General features: G+C 60.5%; 2 protein-coding genes across 2 annotated transcripts in view; both read left to right on the top strand.

The window, feature by feature from the left end:
* Positions 1–18,801, top strand: part of SND1 (staphylococcal nuclease and tudor domain containing 1) — a 128,787-nt gene that overhangs the window by 96,234 nt on the left and 13,752 nt on the right. Inside the window, exon 16 of the mRNA XM_055711513.1 lies at positions 2,921–3,030. Within this exon, the coding sequence (XP_055567488.1) occupies positions 2,921–3,030 (110 nt within the window). The remainder of the gene's footprint in view (positions 1–2,920; positions 3,031–18,801) is intronic.
* On the top strand, positions 3,040–18,796 carry LOC129736159 (uncharacterized). The gene has a single exon (XM_055711512.1). It carries the CDS (start codon positions 6,507–6,509, stop codon positions 7,812–7,814), a length of 1,308 nt encoding a protein of 435 aa, XP_055567487.1. The 5' UTR covers positions 3,040–6,506; the 3' UTR covers positions 7,815–18,796.

The following is an 18,801-nucleotide window of genomic DNA, read 5'->3' as shown; positions in this document are numbered from 1 at the left end:
CCCTCGGAGACTGTGCCGGGGAGGTGGGGTGGGAAAGGGGGTTTTGCCTGACCAGCACTGGGCTCTGCAGTGGCAGTGATGGGGACAGAGATGGGACAGGTTTCGGTATGGGGATTGGGATAAGGCAGGGATGAAGATGGATGGGGACAGGGATGAGGATGAGGATACAGCAGGGACAGGGATGGGGATGGGGTTGTGACGGAGATGTGGACAAGAACGGGAATGGGGATGCAATGGGGATGGAGACAAGGACAGGGATGTGGACGAGGACACATCCTCCTGGATCACACCCCCAGCCAGGCTGCAGTGGAACCACCTCAATGGGGTCCAGCAGGAGGCTGGTGCAGAGCCGGGGTGCAGGTGGCAGCAGGGCAGCTTCCCAATGCTCCGGGCTCCTCCTCTGGGTGCTCTGCAGTGCTGAGGTGGGGGGTACCCCCACGGCTCTGCTGCTGCAGGGCTTGTGAGCAACCAGGGACCCCACTGGTCCCTGAAGCACAGTTGGGGACCCCAGCAGACCCCCCCAGTCCCAGCTGAGATGGCTGTGCCTCTCCCAGGAGCAATGCAGTGAGGAGAGCCTCGGGGGGAGTCGGGAGTCCCACAGCCTCCCCTATAGCCCCCCACCACCAGGGGTTTAATTTTGAGTGATGCAAATCACCTGTTTTAATCGTGAGCTAAAGTGTCAAGCAGAGGGAACATTGAATTCACTGGGAGCTTCCCAGCCCCCATGCCTATGCTATGTGGTGAGTCTACCCCAGTTCCCCATCTTGAAGGGGTTGGGGGGGCGCAGGGTTCCCTCCACCTGCATCAGGCACTGCTGGAGAACAGCCTAGCACTTCAGGAAAGTGTAAAACCAGCACTTTATTAATTACTTAAGCAAGAACCGATACCCCTTCCCGGGTTGGGTGCCGCAGCCTCACGTGATGCCAGCAGTGCGGGTGTCACCATGGGCTTTCCTGGAGTGACCCTGGGTGTTCCCAGCCAGAGCAGGGCAGCATTTTGGGTTCCAAGCCAGCAGGCACCAAGCTGTGCCCCAGTTCTGGCAACCCAGTGTGTGCCACTGCTCCAACCACCCCGGTGTCCAAAGCAGCCACCTGGTCACTGATGCAGCTGCAGGTCCGCGCTGCGCCAGACCTCAGAAACCCCACAGCCACCGGTGAGGGGTGCACTGGAGTCACCCCCAAAGTGCTTGGCAGCCACCGTCCCCCGAGCCTCACTGGCAAGGTCAGGGCTGCTGTCACCGGTGATACAGGGACCTGGTAACTCAGGAACCTCACAGCTGCAGGGTGGGCTGCTCCAGGGGAGGGTCACATCCCCTGTGCCCCCCAGGATGACTGGAATCGCTGCAGCTGGTGCTCACAACAAACCCAGTGCCCTGGGGACACAACACCTTGTCACTGCAGGGCCAGCCAGGCCAGCATGGTTTACTGCGGTGCTCTGGGAATGTGACAGGTCGTGGCAGGGGTGTGTGTGCAGTTAATCCGATGGCCATCTATCCCTTTCCTCATCCTCACCCGCATGCAGCCGGTGGGGAGCAGGGCTGTGGAGTCCCCGGTCAGTGGCAGGGCCAGAATGTCCCCAGTGCCTTTGCCATCAGCTGTGCTGTGAGCCAGGCTGAGCCTCGCAGTGCCTGTTCCCCCCCACCTCCCTCACCAAAACGTGAGAATTGCTGCTCCATCACAAACCAAGTGCTCAGACAGCTGCTAAGTGTAATTCCCGGCACTTCATTAATAACGAATTATGTAAAATAAAATTAATAATGCAGGACTTCCCAGTTTAATAATCTGTGCCACCGTCGGTGCTGGCAGCGCTTTGCCAAAGGGGAGCCCAGGGTGATTACCCCAGTTTGCAGGTGGGAATACTGAGTCAGAGAGAGAGGGGGTCTGGATGTGAGGGTCCACATGTAGTCTGGGGCGACCACCGCCATGCTTGTCCTCCTTCCCTGCTGTTTTTTTAAGTATTTTAATCTTTAGTAATGGTTTGCAGGGCTGGGGCTTGACCTGCCTCTGTGGCTGTAGTAATACAGCAGAATTAATACCTGCTTATCAGGGGCTCTCAGCCAGTTATTGGCACAGACATCTGGTATGGTTAATAAGAGCAGCCAGAGCCATGCACAGCTCTTACAGCAGCTGGGGGTCCTGCCAGCTCGCCCCCACAGCAGCTTCCCACAGTGTGATGGGTTGCTGCTCCACAGGGGACATTGCATGGGGGAACCTTGCGTGGGACCGACCTTGCACAGGACCTTGCGTGATGGGGACCTTGCACAGGACTTGGCACAGGACAGCTTTGCATGGGACCTTGCACAAGGGGGAACCTTGCACAGGACCTCACACAGCAGGACTTTGCACGGGACCTTGCACGAGAGGACCTTGCACAGCTGGTGCCTCCAGTACTGCAGGGTCTGCACCATGGGCAGGCTGATGGTTTCTGCATGGTCAGGGGAGCCTGGGGCTCCCCATGGCACAGCATGGGTGGAGTGTTGCACCCCAGCTGCACCCTGAGATCCCCAAAACCCCCTGGTGCGGCCAGCTGCAGCAGGGAGAGAGCCAGGCAAGGCAGCTCCTCTGGCAGAGTGGGTGGTCTGGGGACAGGGACAGGGGCTCCTCCTTGCCCCCAGCCTGGGACAGAGGAGGGAGCTTGTCCCTGTGTCGCCATCCCTGCTGGCTCTTCCCCTGCTTATCCCCATGTCCCCATCCCAGCAGGCCGCAGGGCTGTCCCAGGCTCTCCCTGCCCTGGTGCCAGGGAAATGCTGGCACAGGGACCCTCCCATGTCCCAGGGGTTGGTCACATCTCACCTGGACTCCAATGGCCCCTTTCCTCCCCAAAACTTTTATTTCAGGTGACATCCCCAGCAATGGCATGTGGGTGACTGCTGGCTTCCTCCACGCACCTCACTCTCCTCTTCCTCCTCTTCCTCCTGCAGGCATCGAGTGTCCCCGGGGAGCCAGGAACCTCCCTGGGCTGGTTCAGGAGGGTGAGCCCTTCAGCGAGGAGGCCACGCATTTCACCAAGGAGCTGGTGCTGCAGCGAGAGGTAGGGGATGCTCGGCTGTGTGTGGGCCGGGGGCTGCAGCGCACCAGCTCAGTACTGGTCTGGGAGGGGCTGGCAATGCCCATGGGGCACGGATCTTGCCAAAAGGCTGCAAGGAAAGGCAAGGGGTGAGGGGAGCTGCCCTGCACCGTGCTGCTGAACCGCAGCCACCTCGTCCCTGTTCTCTGCAAGTGGTTTGGTGCTCTGTGAAAAGCCACGTGGACCCGGCTCGTGGCGCCAGCAAAGCTTCTCGCGGTGCTGGGGCCAGATTTGGCCCCGCTTTGCTCTCCGACGCGCTCGTGTTGGTGCATTGTGGTTTCGCCATGGTGCCACGGCCAGGCTCTGGTGATGCCCTGGCATTCGAGGCTCTGAGCCAGGGCCTCACAACTGGCTGTGCCCAGGGGCTGCCAGGGCAGGGTAGTGCCCGTGGGACCCCCGTCCCTGCAGCTCCGGCATCGCTCGGGGGCTTCACCCTTCCCACGGTGGGTGGGAGCTGTGTGCTGCCCACCGTCACGCACTGGGTGACACCAAGCGCATCCCCGGGTGTTTGTGGTCGGTCCATAAATTGCCAAGGCTTTGTGTTTGCTCTGCTCCTAAATCTCCCCTTGCTGAAGGCAGCAACAGGGAAGGCTGTCGGTGGCTTCTTCTGGCAGCAGCACTGGGCGTTGAACCGGTGGGGACAGCTCTCTCCTTTTGTTTTGTTTTATTTTGTTTTGCTTTGGTTTGTTTTAATTTTTTATTATTATTTTATTTTTTTTGGTGGAAATCAATACTGAGTCATGGTCTCTGCTCTGAACACGATGGTGGCTGTGGCTCCGGGTGCACTGCATTTGCTGCCATGGCCCTGCCTTTGCACTCCTCCACACCACCAGTCTCACACCAAGGAGGACTGGGGAGAACTGGGGAGGACTGGGGACCTGGTTCTGGACTCAAAACCCACACCTCCATGGTAGGAGTCAGGCCAGGCTGCACTGCACAACTGGACATCTGCTCTCCCTGCTCCCGCAGCCACATCTGTCTGGAGTGGTTCTGCTGGCTTGGGCACAGAGCGACACGGCACAGAGGGGCTCCAGCTTGGCAGAGTGGGCAGCATCAGCATCCTGCTGGGTGCTCAGGAAGGGTGCTGCACGAGTCCCAGCAAGGCTGCAAAAGCGGTGACCCCAAAAAGCACCTGGCGAATGACGCCTGCAAAAACCAGGCAGGCAGAGAGATGATGTTTGCAGAAAAGGAAAGTGCAGAGGAAGCACGAAGCAGCATGCGGCCGCACAGGGGGAGCTCATCACCTGGGGAGGAAGGTTTGCTGCTGCTGTGGGGTCTGTCCGGTGGGTTGGGGTGCAAACAGGGTGGGCCACCCCTACAGCAGCCACCTTGGCCAGGGCTTGGCCATTTCCGGCACTGCCCAGAGTGGGAATTGCTCCAGTGGGAAGGGGCAGCTCAGGATGTCAGGTTCCACAGCTGCGCCCTGCACAGGGATCCCAGCTATTTGGCTGAGGAATACTGATGGATCCATCGTGCATCACTGCCTTTTGTGCCTCTTCCCAGCCGTTCAGTTTAAATTGGCTGAGGAACTTGTTGTGGCAAGGGCTGCCAGCCCGGTCCCCCCTCCACGGGTTCCTCAGGGGAGCAGGCGAACAGTGGCCCCCCATCGCGCAGCGCCTGGCTCAGCCAGAGAGTTCTGCACAGCACCTGCCTGTGCTGGTGCAGCCCCACAGTGGGGCACAGTTTGGCCCTGGTCCCTGCCACTGGAGCAGGAGGAAGCTGAGAACGGGGTTCTGCCGAAGCATCACCTCAGCCAGCAGCACCTTCTCCGCCTTCACAGCCATGCCAGCAGCACCAGTGAGTGCTGCACTGTCGTCCCCCCTGCATGCTGCCTCTCTGCTTTGGCATGTCTTTCCCTGCACCCGCCGTGCGAATGGGGTGAACTGGGGTAGAGCTGTACCGGCACCCCTCCAGGCAGATGGGATGTGCCAAGGCAGAAAGTTAGAGCAGATCCGAGTCCTCTGCAGTGGTTTGCATTGCTCTCTGCAGAGCTGTGCTGCATGATGGATGCATGGCGGCTGCAAGGTGGATGCAAAGTGAGTGCAGGGTGGATGTGTGGCAGATGCATGGCAGATGCGCAGTGGATGCATGGTGGCACAGTGGCTGTGTGGGGTTGCACAGCAGCTGCATGGTGGTGCACAGCGGATGCAGGGTGGTTGTTTGAGTTTGCACAGCAGAAGTACGGCAGATGCACAGAGCTGCATGGTGGGTGCACAGCAGATGCAGGGTGGATGCACAGTGGACATGTGGCGGTTGCGCAGCTGAAGTGGGGCAGGTACATGGAGATGCAGGATGGATGCACAGTGGATGCAAGGCAGATGCACAGTGTCTGTGTGGGGTTGCACAGCAGCAGCACAGTGGATGTATGGTAGATGTGAGGTAGATACACAGCAGCTGCCCGGCAGATGCCCGGTGTATGTGGCAGATGCAGAGAGGATGCGCAGCAAACACACAGCGGGTGCATGGCAGATGTGTGGTGGATACAAGGCAGATACATGATGGATGTGCAGTGGCTGCACAGCCGATGTGTGGCAAATGCCGGAGCTGCTGTGGGCAGCAGGGACGATGCAGCACCTTCATGGCACCGGCGCGAGGTCCGTCCACAGGCAGGCTTCTGGCAGTGCCAGCAGGAGCGGCTGACGACCTTGCATGGCCTCAGCTAATACTAATTACATAAATTGCCCTGCAGGGGAGCAGCTTTATCTTCCTAGCTGAAAAACTGTAAATTACTTTCTTTTGATCTTCTGAAGGAGAAAGTATCCAGGTGCCCGGCAAGCTGTGGCCGGACACTCCGGGCAGTATTCCCAGCAGGAGGGATGGGCAGCTCCCAGGTGCTCTGGAGGGCAGCAGGTTTGGGTGCTGCTTTGTGCTTTTCCTGCCAATTCTCCTGGGGAATGCAAATGCCATGGCCGCATCCTGCAGGCAAGGCCAGATCCAGGCTGCCGAGCACCCAGGGTGTGCGCAGGGATTTGCCATGAACCTGCCTCCTGTCTCTGCCTCCCCCTGGTTTGAATGCTTTCTCATTAAGGTCTCTTGATATTAAAATTCACTAACTCGTGCAACTTCTCTGATTGAAACTTCTGTGTCAACCAAAGCGCAAGATCCATTTTGTGTAATTACGCCGTGATTCATAATTTCAATATAGGATAAAAAATGCCCTCTGCAGCCTTTAGCCATCTCCCCAAGTGACTGTCAAGATAAAACTCTGCAATTTATGCACAGATCGCTTTGCTCTTCCCCACTCTACCCCTTTCCTTTGCCAGCTATATTTGCACCTTCACATCAGTGCCGTCGGTAATTCCTTGCTCTGTTTAACTCAGCCATCATTACCAGGTGAGGCCTCGCCTCCGTCCCGCTGTGGCTGGGGGATGCGGGAGCTCGGGGAGGGGGATGCGGAAGCTTGGCCCCCATGGCCTCGCAGACCCCCGCCTAGTTGAGGCATGGCCACTCGCGGTAGGTGGCAGGATCCGGCACGGAGCGTTGAGCGGATGCCGCTGCTCCAGTGCCAGCTGCTGCTCCGCACAGGGGGTCCTCCACCAGCACACGCAGCTGCCATCCGTGTGGGGGGGGTGCCCTTCACTTTCGGGAGGTTTAACTACTGCCACTTAAATCCCAGTGTGATGAAACAAGCGTCCCCAGGCAAGCGGGGGGGCTCCTGGTGTGAGGTACAGACCTGCTGTGGTGCCGGTGTGGGAGTGCATGTGGAGAGACAGCACCTTCCTCTTGCCCCGTCTCGGATAGCTAGGGCAGGAACTGGCGGGGGCTGGGTCAGGAATGAGGGGCTGAGGCAGGAATGGAGGGAGCTGGGGCAGATGAGCTGCCATCTCCCCAGCGGAGTGTGGGCAGTGGCAACGCGGCCAGGGGTTTCTCCACTCGTGCACACTCAGCCCCTGCACCGTGGCCTGCTTTCCCCTGGCCGCCTTCTCCTCCTACAGAGCATCGCCTCACCTCCACTTGACAAGCCCACAAGCGTGAGGACCCGGCTGGCCAGGCCACACTGCTCTGCCCCACACTGCACCACCCACATCATCCCTCTCGAGTGCAGGATTGTGCCTGGCCCCAGCAGCACACGGATGTGTCCTGGTACGGGCTGCACCTGCCCTGTGGTGCTGGGCAGGGGACAGGGCGCCGGCAGGATGGGAACCAGGGCTGCCCTGGAGGGGCCTGCCTGCAGATGCAGATGTGGGCGGGATGCAGATGTGCCTGTGGATGCAGCTGTGGGCACAGATGCAGATGTAGGCGTGGATGCAGCTGTGGACATGGATGCAGACGTGGATGCAGATACGGTTGTGGGCACAGATGCTAATGGGGGCATGGATGCAGATGTGGGCACAAATGTAGTTGTGGGCACTGATACAGATGTGGCTGCAGATGCAGCTATGGACATTGGAGGCAGATGTGGCTGTAGATACAATTGTGGGCACAGATGCAGATGTGGACACAGAAGTAGTGGGCACAGATGTGGTTGTGGGCATGGGTGCAGATGTGGGCACAGATGCAGCTGTGGGCATTGGATGCAGATGCAGATGCAGATGTGGGCAGAGAGGCAGGTGTGGGCAGGGATGCAGATGTGCCTGCAGCTGCAGGGCAGTGCAGCTGGCTGTGGGGATCGAGAGCCTGCGCTCATCTGGAACGCCGCAGGTTGGTGGGCACGGGGAGGTGAGGACACGGCAACACGGGGACACGGCAGGCATTTCCGTCCCTCCTCGGTGTCTTGCGGCGTGCAGCCGGCTGCTCTAAACTGCTGACCCCGCGTCCCAGGGGCATCGCTCTGCTTCCTTAGCACATCTTGGAGGCTCTGGATTAGCCGGTGCTCGCCACCCCGCACCAGCCAGAGCCTGTCACATCCCATTACACTTGCTCGCCCGCCTGCCTGCTCTCAGGGAGTCCTGCCCGCTTCAGCCCATTGGCAGGGGGAAACTGCCATTGTGGCTTTTGCAGACCCCTAGGACCTCACAGCCCCATGGGGAAGGCAGCTGCCCTGGGCTCCTGAGCCCCACGGTGCCAGCAAACTGGCAGTGGTCATGGGCAGCTGAGGTGGCACAGCGTGGGCACCTGCCCCTCACCCTCAGCATCCCCGCTTCCACGGCTGTGTTTCTCCTTCCTGTGTCGACCCCTTCAGTATTTCACCCCATCTGGCCTCGATGCACATGGAATTTTGATCGGGCTTCTAACAAAGCTGCAGCTGCTGGCTAGCTGCTACCCGGGCTGAGCTGAGTGGGGTCTCGGCACTGGCACACACTCGGGAGGGGGCCATGCTCCAGCCAGCCCCTGCGTCTCCCCAGGCAGGCAGCCCCCTGCCCCAGGGTGCGGTGGCGGTGGTGGGATGGTCCCCTCCCATGGTGCCATGAGAAGGGTGCTGGCTTTGACCCCCCTGGCACACTGCGGTGGCTGCTGCAGGTCTCACCCTGCTCCTGGCATGACTGGTGGCACCATGCCGGGGATCAACAGCCCAGGAGGAGGGTGATGCTGATGGCACCAGGGAGGTCAAGCCTGGCTGGCACAGTGGTCAGGGCTGCAGGTTGCCCGCTACCACGCTGCTGCTGCTGCTGCTTTTCATTGGGCTGGGCAGGCGCTGCCAGGGTTCCCTGGGGATGGAGGGGACCGGTTTGGCTCACACCGTAATCAGTGGCGTGCAAAAAGCCGGCAAGGCACGGCTGGGAGGTGTCAGCCCTCCCGCAGCTGCAGCAAGGGCAGGGTGAGCCCCACGCTGCCAGCTCCGTGGTTTGGAGTGCAGCTGGGGGGGGACCTGGGCTGTTTCGGAGGAGCATCTGTATGAGGTTGGGACGCAAATGACCCTCAGGAACACTCCCCAGAGGGTCTGAGCTGGGGTGAGCTACTCATGGTGCTGGCTGGCAGCAGGGCAGGGGTCTTGCCTGTACCCCTCTGCCCCAGGGTAGTTGGCTGGAGGAACCCCCAGATTCCACGTGTCTCAAGACTGCGGCAGCTTAATCCTTCCTCTGAGGATGGCAGCTAAATAGGTTGGCTTGAATAAATAAAATATCCCCCAGGAGGAGGATTAAGGCACTGTGATCCCAGGGAGCTGCCAGGGAGGGGATGATGGGCACCTTCATTTCAGATTTGCTGGGGGTGGCTTCTGCCACGGTGTCCCCTCACCTGGCTTGGTGCTGCCACCTCGGCTCGGCTTTGGGGTTTGGTGCCCACCACACTTCCCGTTGTCCCTGGGCACAGTGGGGCTCTTACACTGTGGCAGCTCTCTTCCAGGGTGTGGGGGGACAAGGTGGCGGGGGGGAGTGCTGTCCTTGCCTGTATGCCTGCTGCTTTCCTGGAGCGTGAGGGGGTCCCGGGGTTTGGCATGGATGCTCTCTGGAGGGATTCCCTTCCGTTTCCGTGGCAACTGGATGATGGGGACATCCCCCATCAGCTGCCCATCCATCCATCCATCGCTGGCCGTGTCACTGCTGTGGGGCCACACAGCATGGCTGCCCCGTGTGGAGCTGGGGGGACAGACATGGCCCCAGCCCCCCAAACACCCTCCTTGCAAAAAACCCTGGTGCTGTAATTGCGGGAAATGGCCCCCAAATGTCCCCTGTCCCCGAGGCAGCTGCCCACGCCGGCCCCTGCTAGCCCCTTCCAGCGCCCCCAGCCGCCCCTGCCCTGCCAGCCCCCGGCTCTTGTTGCAATGCAGCATTTCCAGCCAGGAGGTGCAGCGGGAGCCGTTCCCGCTGACGGATCCGCAGCTCGGGGCCGATTTTCCTGCCAGCGGCGGGTGCCGAGCGGTAATTTTAGAACAGGGTCAGGCCTATATTTTTAGAGCGTTTGGCTCGCCCTCCCTGCGCACAGCCTGGCGCGGGCAGCACGGGCAGCGCAGGCAGCGCCTGGCCGGGGCGGCAGCACCTCATCTTCTTCCTCCCTTGCCCACGTCCCCCCAGCCCCTGGGGCCCTTTGAAGGTTTTCTCTCCATAATCCCGGCTGCCGGCGCGTGCCGGGTCAGCAGGCTTTTAAACTCCTCGGCTAAATGCTCGAGTCCTCCAGGAACTGAGCAGAAAGGAGCCTTTTATTTTTTATTCCCTTTTTTTCCCTCACCTCTTTCATTCATGCACTTCAAACGCAGGGTTTTAATGCAAGAAGCTGGGGACAGGGACAGGAGGTGACATCCCAGACCTGGCAGGGGATGAGCTCCAAGGAGGAGGTTTGCTCCTTGGGGTGGCAGACGATGGCGCCCAGCTCTGTGCCAGCATATGCATCTTCACACCCTGTACCCAAACATGCAATGGGTGCACTGGCAATGTGTCACCCACCCAGGGCCAGTGCTGGCACAGCACTCGGTCACTGCTGGCACATTTCTATGCACCCCCCTAGCCGGGACAGCGCAGTGGCATGGAACCAGCTGCCTCCATCCATGCTGACCCAAGCAGGAGTGAGCTGGAAAGCTGTGCCGGCACAGAGCTGCACCGTGTTGGCAGAGCTGTGCTGTGCCATCCACAGTGCCAACGCTTTGCAGGCACACTGGGGATGCCCCAAGTACTGATGCCCATGAAAACCCCAAGGTACCAAGCTCGGCTCCGCCGGCAAAGCCGCCCAGGATGGTGCTGCCGGATGAACCAGTGCTGCTCCAGCAACATGTGTGGCTTGTCCAAGATTTCCCAGGGCCAGCTCTGAGGACCTGGCTGAGAAGAGGAGGGGAATTATTCCGTGCTGTTAACAATACTGCTCCCTTCGGTGACCTCTCCAAGTCATTATATACAATCCATTACATGGAATAGCGGATTTATTCCTTTACAGCACCCGGGGGCATGTTGGGCGCACAGCCGCTGACACCCTGCAGGCAAGCCGTTTCGTTATTTGCAGGCAATGATGGGGCTTAACAACTGCTGGTGGCCTGGGCTGGGTGGCCATGTGTCAGCTGGTCCTTCCCCAGCACCAGTACCCAGTACCCTCCCCTCCCCGGAGCAGGACACCCGTCCCGCAGTGATGTGGCAGCCACCCAAACATCCTGGGATGAGGGTCCCCTCAGGTGCTGGCACCCACCTCTGCATCCCTGCCCAGAGCAGGGAGTCCCCACTTTTCCCCCAAATTGTGGGGCTGCAGCAGGAGCCTGGGGATCACAGGTCACACTGCACACACACCCCTCACTGGTGGAGAGAAAAGCAATGGGCAGCACCCAGGCATCTGTCACGAAATCCTTGCTATGGTGCTTGTTGTCCCCTCCCTGTCCCCCTGCCATGTGTGGGGCTGAACCCAGCTTCACCCCATGGGGAATTGCTAATCCTGCTGTGAGCATCTCGATATCAGCTTTGTAAATCCCCCCAGGACAGGGGTCCAAGCAACCCAAGCCCTGCAGGAGAGGGGGGGTTTCTTCCTGTATTGATTGCCGTGGAGCCCCCATTTTCCTTTATCATTATGGCTTTAATTAGAGGCTCCAGCTGCTGTGTCAGCAGTTTGCGGGAGCCCTGGAGGCCACAGCTCTGTGCCGAGCTGGGAAGGGGCAGGCACTGCTCTGCAGAGCAGGCAGAGAGCTTCCCTGCCTGCCTGCCTGCCTGCCAGCCCCTCGCTGCTGTGTGCCACGAGCCCGGTGACGGTCCCTGCTTGCCTTCAGCACTGCCAACCCCCTCCCTGGGATGCAGGGAGCCAGAGTCCTCCGGGAGAAGCAGCTCTGGCCTGGATGCTGGCAGGGCTCGTTAAAAACAAAATGAGCCCATGCCAGTAGGTCTCAGCCCTCACTCCTTGCCGGAGCCTTCGAGAAAAAAACGGGGCTGGAGACCACAGACCAAAGAGCAGGAGAGCATCCCTCCAAGCATCCCCCACCTGCCGCTGTGCTTGCCGGGGTTGTCATCCCACAGGAGGGACCAGTTATTGAATTGTGGGCAAAAACTGCCTCCAGCCAAGGCATGGTGCTCCCCCTTCAAAGGCACCTCTCCTGCCATGATAGGAAGGAGTCATTCTGGGTGGCAGAACCCATCACCCTCAGTGACACTGGAGCCTCTGCAACAGCCCTTGCCTTTAAGTGTCACATCCTGGCACAACCCAGCCAAGCACCAGCATGTTGCTGTGGCCCAAGGGGTGGCCGTCCCGCAGCCGTGCCGGCTCTGCTAGCTCCTGGGGATGGGGACCAAGGGTGTGCAAAGCGTGGCATGGGATGGGACTGGGATGCGGTGGGGTGCCCAGTGTTGGACGGGCGCACTCTGCAGCTGCAGTCGCCTGCGCCAAGGCAATGCTGCGAAGGTACTGGAGCCCCATCCCACCCCTTCCCCCCTTGTGCTCATGTTGTGCAAATGAGCAGCCTTATTTTGACAAGGTGCCTGATTTAATTACATCGGCCAGGCTGCCGGCTTTCCCCAAGGTGCAGACTATTTTGTGTCTATACGGTGCCAGCCGTCCGCAGGGTCCCGCCAGGCTTTACCGGCGCGACGCGGAGGCTGCTCACCCGGCACTGATGCGCTCCACCTCCAGGAGCCGGCCGCAGCAGCCAACACGTGGCCACAGCAGGGAGGCCATGCGGAAGCTGGGATGCTGCCCCGGGATGTCGAGGTGGAGCTTTGGAGAGCTGCAGTCACACCACATGGCACGTCCTCTGTCCGATAGGTTTTTCCAGCCGTGGGGGACCCCACATGGGATAGGGGGGGGTCCCACAGCACACTGTGCCATCCTCCTGACCTGCTTCGGCATTAACCCAATTTAGGAGCTTCCAACCCATAAGGCCAATTAGGTGGGATGGGGTGCGGCACAGCGGCTCGTTATGCAAAGCAGCCTCGGCAGTTGCTAAACTGTTTATGCAAATGGGCCCGGCAGCGCCCGTGCTGCAATCCTAATTACTTGGGGCGGGGGAATGGCAAATAAAATCCTCTCCCCCTTAAAAAAAAGCACTTGCCGCAGTCTGCAGTTCAGGCTTGGGGAAAAAAAAACAACCGGGAAAGCGGCCTGGAAGGCAGTGGCAGCTCGGCCAGTGCCAGCACAGCCCCGCGGTGCTGCCGCTGTGGGAGCTGGGATACAGCACAGCAGCTGTGCCTCAGTTTCCCCACTCACTGCAGTGGAACCCGGAGCGGGGACAGTGCCATGCATACCCGGTGCGCGGCATGCAGCTGGAGGGGAGCAGCGGCGTGTGGGAGGGCTGGTGGCTGCTGCTCAGACGTCTTGCAGCTTCTTGCTTCTGGGTATTTTTAATCTTGACAAGGACGTCCGTCCATCGTCTACCCACCTGGGGCTGCGGTGCTGCCAGTGCAGCCCTCAGCCAGCTCACCCACCCTCTTTCTTCCGCTGCCCTTGTTCATCCCTCCTCTTCCTCCTGGCTGAGCTCCCCGTGCCACATGTGGGGGTCTCCATGTCAGCTGTGGGGACCCTGTGCCGGGTCCCCATCACCAGCCAGAGCTGGGATCTCGCAGGGGCTTTGCCATGCAGGGAGTTGCTGCAGCGATGTCCCTGGGTGAGGATGGGGACTGGGATAGCGACACGGCGCAGGGCAGAGGTCCCCAAGCCCTGGTGTGGGAGGGGGTACTCCTCTCCTGGCCACATCCCAGGGACTTGGGTGGCACCGCCAGGCACACTGCTAGCGCTGCTCCCCCCCAGCACTGACAGCAGAAGGCTGGGGGGGCTGTAGGGGTGGCCGGTGCCAGATCCCCACCCAGCAGGGCAGGAGCCAGCCACCACATGTAGCTGGGGTGGGGGTCCGGCAGTGGTTCATCAGTCTCCCACGGTGGCGCATGGACATGTGTGCTGCCCAGGGGTGGGGAGACCCATGCCAGGGCAGGGGGCAGCCAAATTCCTCCCCATCCTTTCGCCTGCCAGGAGGCTGAGGGTATATTTTTAACCCGGTGGCTCCAGTGGCTGCTGACTCATCGGCCAGGTGAAGCCAGCGGGCCGGTGACTAACCCACCCTGGCTCATTTTGGGCAGGAGGAGGCTGAGGCTGGCAGCAGCCGCAGTGCCGCTGGTGGTGCTCCAGGAGGATCAACAGCTCACGGCTCTGCACTCGGATAATCTGGATGCATGCCGGCGCCATGCCGGCACCAGTAGCCACACGTGCCACAGCCATCCCCATGGGGACCCCCACTGCGATCGCAGTGTTAAGGTGTGTCCCCCAGCTCAGGTGGGCAATGGGGGGTTACCCCCTGTGCCATGTGCCTCCCAGCACCCCAGCAGTCTTCTGCTGTGGTGGCTGCTGCACCAGTCCTGGCAGGAGTTGCTCAATCCTCTGGGATTACCAGAAAATTGCCCCATCGGTGGAATTTCTCAGGCCCCAAATCCAACGGGCTTTTTTGTCATGCTCTGATGAATCCAGCCTGAAATTACTGGTCGTTAAATCTCCTGCATGTGAACACATTGTCCCGTTCCTGCGTCCTTCCTCTGAGAGCATCCAAACCCCGCCGGGCCCAACCAGCAGCGCTGGTCTCAGGGCATGTAACGGCACACTGCCGCCGCAAACCCGCCGAGCTGAAAAAAAAAAAAAAAAAAAAAAAAAACGCATCTGCAGCACCAGAGCCAAAAATATCCGCAGCAATAAGAATAATTAACGGGAGCCCCATGTCGGGTTGTGTGCCGAGCGGCTGGGAGCCCACGCTGCCGTAACGGCTGCCTGCCATGGCGAGTATGGCCCTGGATGGCTGCCCGGTGACACTGGGGTAGGGGCACCCCCCTGGGAGTGCCACTGCGGTGCCCCCATGCCATGACAAGGGGCTGGGTGCCCCAGCTCCATGCTGGTGGGCACCTCTGCATCCCACCGCTTCCCAGCCGCAGCTGCCGGGGCAGGCGCAGGGAGCATCCCCCCCAGTCCCGTTACTGCAGGGGTTTCTTGGTGGCTGCTGTGACATTTGCTTTTTTCCTGAAAGTGCATATTCTTATTTAGTAAATATTTGCCTTTTCCCAAGCACGGCGGCTAATTACCAAGCTGCTTTTGCTGAAACCTGCCACTGCCTGTGCAGGCGGTGAAAGAAAAGGCCCCGGCACCTGCCCATCGTCCCCCCAACGCCAGCTGAGTGCCCCAACCTGCGCCCACCCACGGCGGGGGGGAGTAGGGAGCTGTCAGGAACCTCCCGCCACAGCGGTGCCGGGGATGTGCTGTGGGGCAACCCATCCCGTTCTCAGGGTGCTGGCAGAGTCACTGGCACCCGCTAGCACGTGCCAGTGTAGAGGCCGGTCCCCGCCAGTGAGGTTGCCATAGAAATTATCCTTAACAAGCCTATAGGTTTTAATCACGGGATGCTGCAGCTGCTGCTCAGCCCCCGCTCCCCTCCGGGCTGTTTTCCTCGTTAAGCCCTCCAGGATGGAGACCTTGCCATAGGGTGGCCGTGGGGCAGCCATAGGGTGGTTTGCAGGGGGCACCATGCACTGGTGGGGTTCGGCATGGGGCATCCCCAGCCCTACCAGCTCCCCCCCTCCCCCCCCCCCCCCCCCCCCCGCCTCGTTGCTCTGCCGGCTGCTGCCTGTGCCGGGGGCCAGCGTGCCCTTGCCAGCCAGGCTGCTTGTCGGCAGTGAGTGGCAAAGCATCTCCGGCAGCTGAAATCTCCTGTCCCCCCCAAAAAAAGCGCAGGGGGTGGGGCGGCGGGAGGATGGCGTGTGTGTGAGGGGGGGGCCGTGCCTGGCATCGCCGCCGGAGCTGCCAATGAAAGGCTTTTATATTCCTGTCGCTCCGGTTTTTGCATGGCTCTGCGAAGCTGGTGACGAAGGCGCTTGCACGGGGCTGCCTGCAAGTACCCACCCGCCCTCGTCCGTATGCCTGGACATCCGTCTGTCCCTCGCTCGGCACTGCCAGCATTCCTCCAGTGCCACTCTGTCCCTGCAGCCCTGGCCCCCTTGCTGCCAGCCCCTGCCCGCAGCCCTGGCCCCCTGTCAGCCCTGCCAGCCCCCCAGCCTGCGGAGACAGTGGGAAATGCAGGGAGAAAAGTTTCCCAGCCCCTGGGAGCAGGGACCGGCTGGCTCTGGTGCTGTGGCACTTTCCAGCACTGCCTCAGCTTCCCCCAAGCATGCTGTAGCCCCCCGTGCACACTGCAACCCCTTTAAACCGATCACACCCGCAACCCCCTGATAACACCACAGCCCCCTGCTTGCATTGCAGCCCCTCGCACTGCAGCCACCCTGCTCACACTGCAGACCCCTGGGCTGCTCGCACTGCAACCCTCCAGCCAGTTACATTGCAACCCCTTGCACTGATCACACTGCAACCGCGCCAATCGTCTGCAGCCCCTCCTCACACTGTAGCCCCCCCAGTCATGCTGCAACCCTCCATCACATCACGCTGCAGCCCATTGCACTGATCACGCTGCAGCCCCCGATCATGCTGCAACACCCCTGCTCACGCTGCAGCCCCTTATGCTGCTTATGCTGCAACCCTCCAGCTCATTGCATTGCAACCCCTTGCACTGATCACACTGCAGCCCCCTCCCCGGTAGCACTGCAGCCCCTGATCACTCTCCAGCCCGCCGATCACACTGCAACCCCTGATCATGCTCCAGCCCCTGATCACACTGCAACCCGCTGATCACACTACAGACCCTGATCCTATTGCAGCCACTCCATTGCATCACAGCACAACCTCTTGCACTGCTCACAACTGCAGCCCCCCCCAGTCACGCTGCAACCCCTCTGATCGCTCTGTAACCCCCCGATCACTCTGCAGCCCCCCTGACCACACTGCAGCCCCTCCACTGAATCACACCAGAGTCACCCCACTGCTCACACTGCAGCCCCTCGGCTCACGCTGCAACCCTTCCGTTGCATCACACCACAACCTCTTGCACTGGTCACACTGCAGCCCCCCGATCACACTGCAACCTCCCCGATCGTGCTGCAACCCCCTCCATTGCATCCCACCACAGCCCCTTGCACTGATGACACCACAGCCCCATCCCACTGCGGCCCCCATCCCCTTGCAGCCCCTGGCTCCGCTGGCCCCACAGCCCCCATCCCACCTCTGCTGGCCCCGCCGAGCTGGCGCATGCCCTGGCCACCCGCAGCCCCTCCGTGCCCACCGCAAATCACCCCTCGCGCCCCCCCACACGCCCCTCCAGCCCTTTTTTACACTGGCGGAAAGCTGATTTACTCGGGTGCTCTAATTTAAGGCTAAAATTAAAGCTAAGTGCTTAAATAAAATCAATATGTCAACTTCAACTCCATCCCCTCCTGCTTTGCTGCTGAATTAAAGGTTTTAATGGGACGCTTGCCCGGCCGGGCCCCAGCGGAGGCTGGCACGGGGAGGAGGAGTGCAGAGGTGCCGGCAGGGAGGAAGGCCCCCCAGCAAAGCCGGGGCTGGCTGAGGGAGCTCAGCGTGACATGAGGAAGAAGGGGAGCAATGTTTGCATTAGCAGATCAGCCGGAGTGATAAAAGCTGGGAATAAAGAGAAAACCAGACATACGGTTTTGATAGAAACCTTCCCGGATTTCACCAAAATAAGGCAAAAAAGCCTAAAAACAACAATAACAAAAGAAACCCAAAACTAAAATCCCAACGTTTAACTCCCGACGCAATAACCGTGATGGCTCTGTGGTGGCAAGGCACTGCGTGAGGGCTCGGTCCCAGCACGGGAGCCGGTGAAGCTGGGTGCTGGGGGATCTCCTCCCCTCAGCATCCCCGAGCCGGGTGATGGGGTCCCTGGGGAGCTTCTTTTCCAGCCCCAGTGCCAGAGGCAGCCCAGGGACATGGGCATGGCACAAGGGTGGCCCTGGGGCTGCCAGCAGGCATAGTCATCCCAGCACTGCCGCAAAGGCTAGGATGGGGGCGGCACCTTGGGGACCCTGCTGCCCCCAGCTGTCCCCATGTCCCTGCCACCAGCAGCACCCAGGGCACCCCATGTCCCTGCCACCAGCACCCAGGGGTCCCCATTTCCCCACGCAGCCGGGGGTCCTGGAATCCCCACCACCATCACCCAGGGCACCCCGTGTCCCTGCTGGCGGCATCTGGGGGTCCTGGCGTCCCGGTGTCCTTACAGAGCCAGGGGTCCCACTGTCCCTGCTGTGGTGCTGGGGATGGCCTCCATCCCCCTTCCCCTGCCCGACCATCTTGGAGCGTGGGCAGCCGGGACCCGCTGCTGGGTGATTCATTCCCGGCTTTATCCTCCCTCTCGTCTGCGCCCGCTCCCTCCTTTAATGGCGAATTAAGATTTTTCCAGCCAGGGAACCCATAAATCCGAGGGGTAACGGCCCCGCCCCCCCCCAGCCCCCCAGACAGGGGGGGCATCCCATGTGCCCTGGCTGGGGGGTTGCGCAGTGGGGGGGTGCCCCGGTGTCTTTAACCGGGTGCCCACCGTGGCGGTGCCTGAAAGCGGGTGACGCCAGGGGTCCCACGCTTGGGTACCCAGCTGGATGCTCGAGCTGGGGGGCACCAAGCTGGCAATGTCCCCCCCTCTCCCCAGCACATTCCCCCCACCACCCTCAATTTGGGGCAGCCCCCCACGTGTTGCCCCCATCGCCAGTTCCCTCCATTTTCCTCCCCGCCTCCCCCTCCGCGATTTTTTGGAAGCTTTTTACTGCTGGGAAGACAAAAAAGCAGCAACAGAAACCCTTTCAGGCCGCAGGCTGCTGGGGGGGACACACAGCAGCCCCCCCGCAACCCGCTGGCTTAACCCCTCAGGGACACGGCATTACAAATTTTGAACAATATTTATTAAAATACAAAAATACACTTGGTTTTTTTTGTTTGTTTGTTTGTTTCTCAGAGTACAGTCAGATCGTTCTGGTGTTTATATAGAGAGATATAGATATAGATATAACTTCTGCGTCTCCTTCCCGCCTTTAGCCCCCCCGCCCCACACCCCCCCTCCCCCTCCCAACTTTTATTTCAAAT

This window comes from Falco cherrug, chromosome 5 (genome assembly GCF_023634085.1).
Source record: "Falco cherrug isolate bFalChe1 chromosome 5, bFalChe1.pri, whole genome shotgun sequence".
NCBI lineage: Eukaryota > Metazoa > Chordata > Aves > Falconiformes > Falconidae > Falco > Falco cherrug.
The sequence above is the reverse complement of the archived record's forward strand: the minus strand, read 5'-3'. Positions and strand labels throughout refer to the sequence as shown.

What these genes read in the sequence shown, in the direction of transcription:
- LOC129736159 (XM_055711512.1), top strand. Translation starts at nt 6,507, where the DNA reads ATGGCCACTCGCGGTAGGTGGCAGGATCCGGCACGGAGCGTTGAGCGG.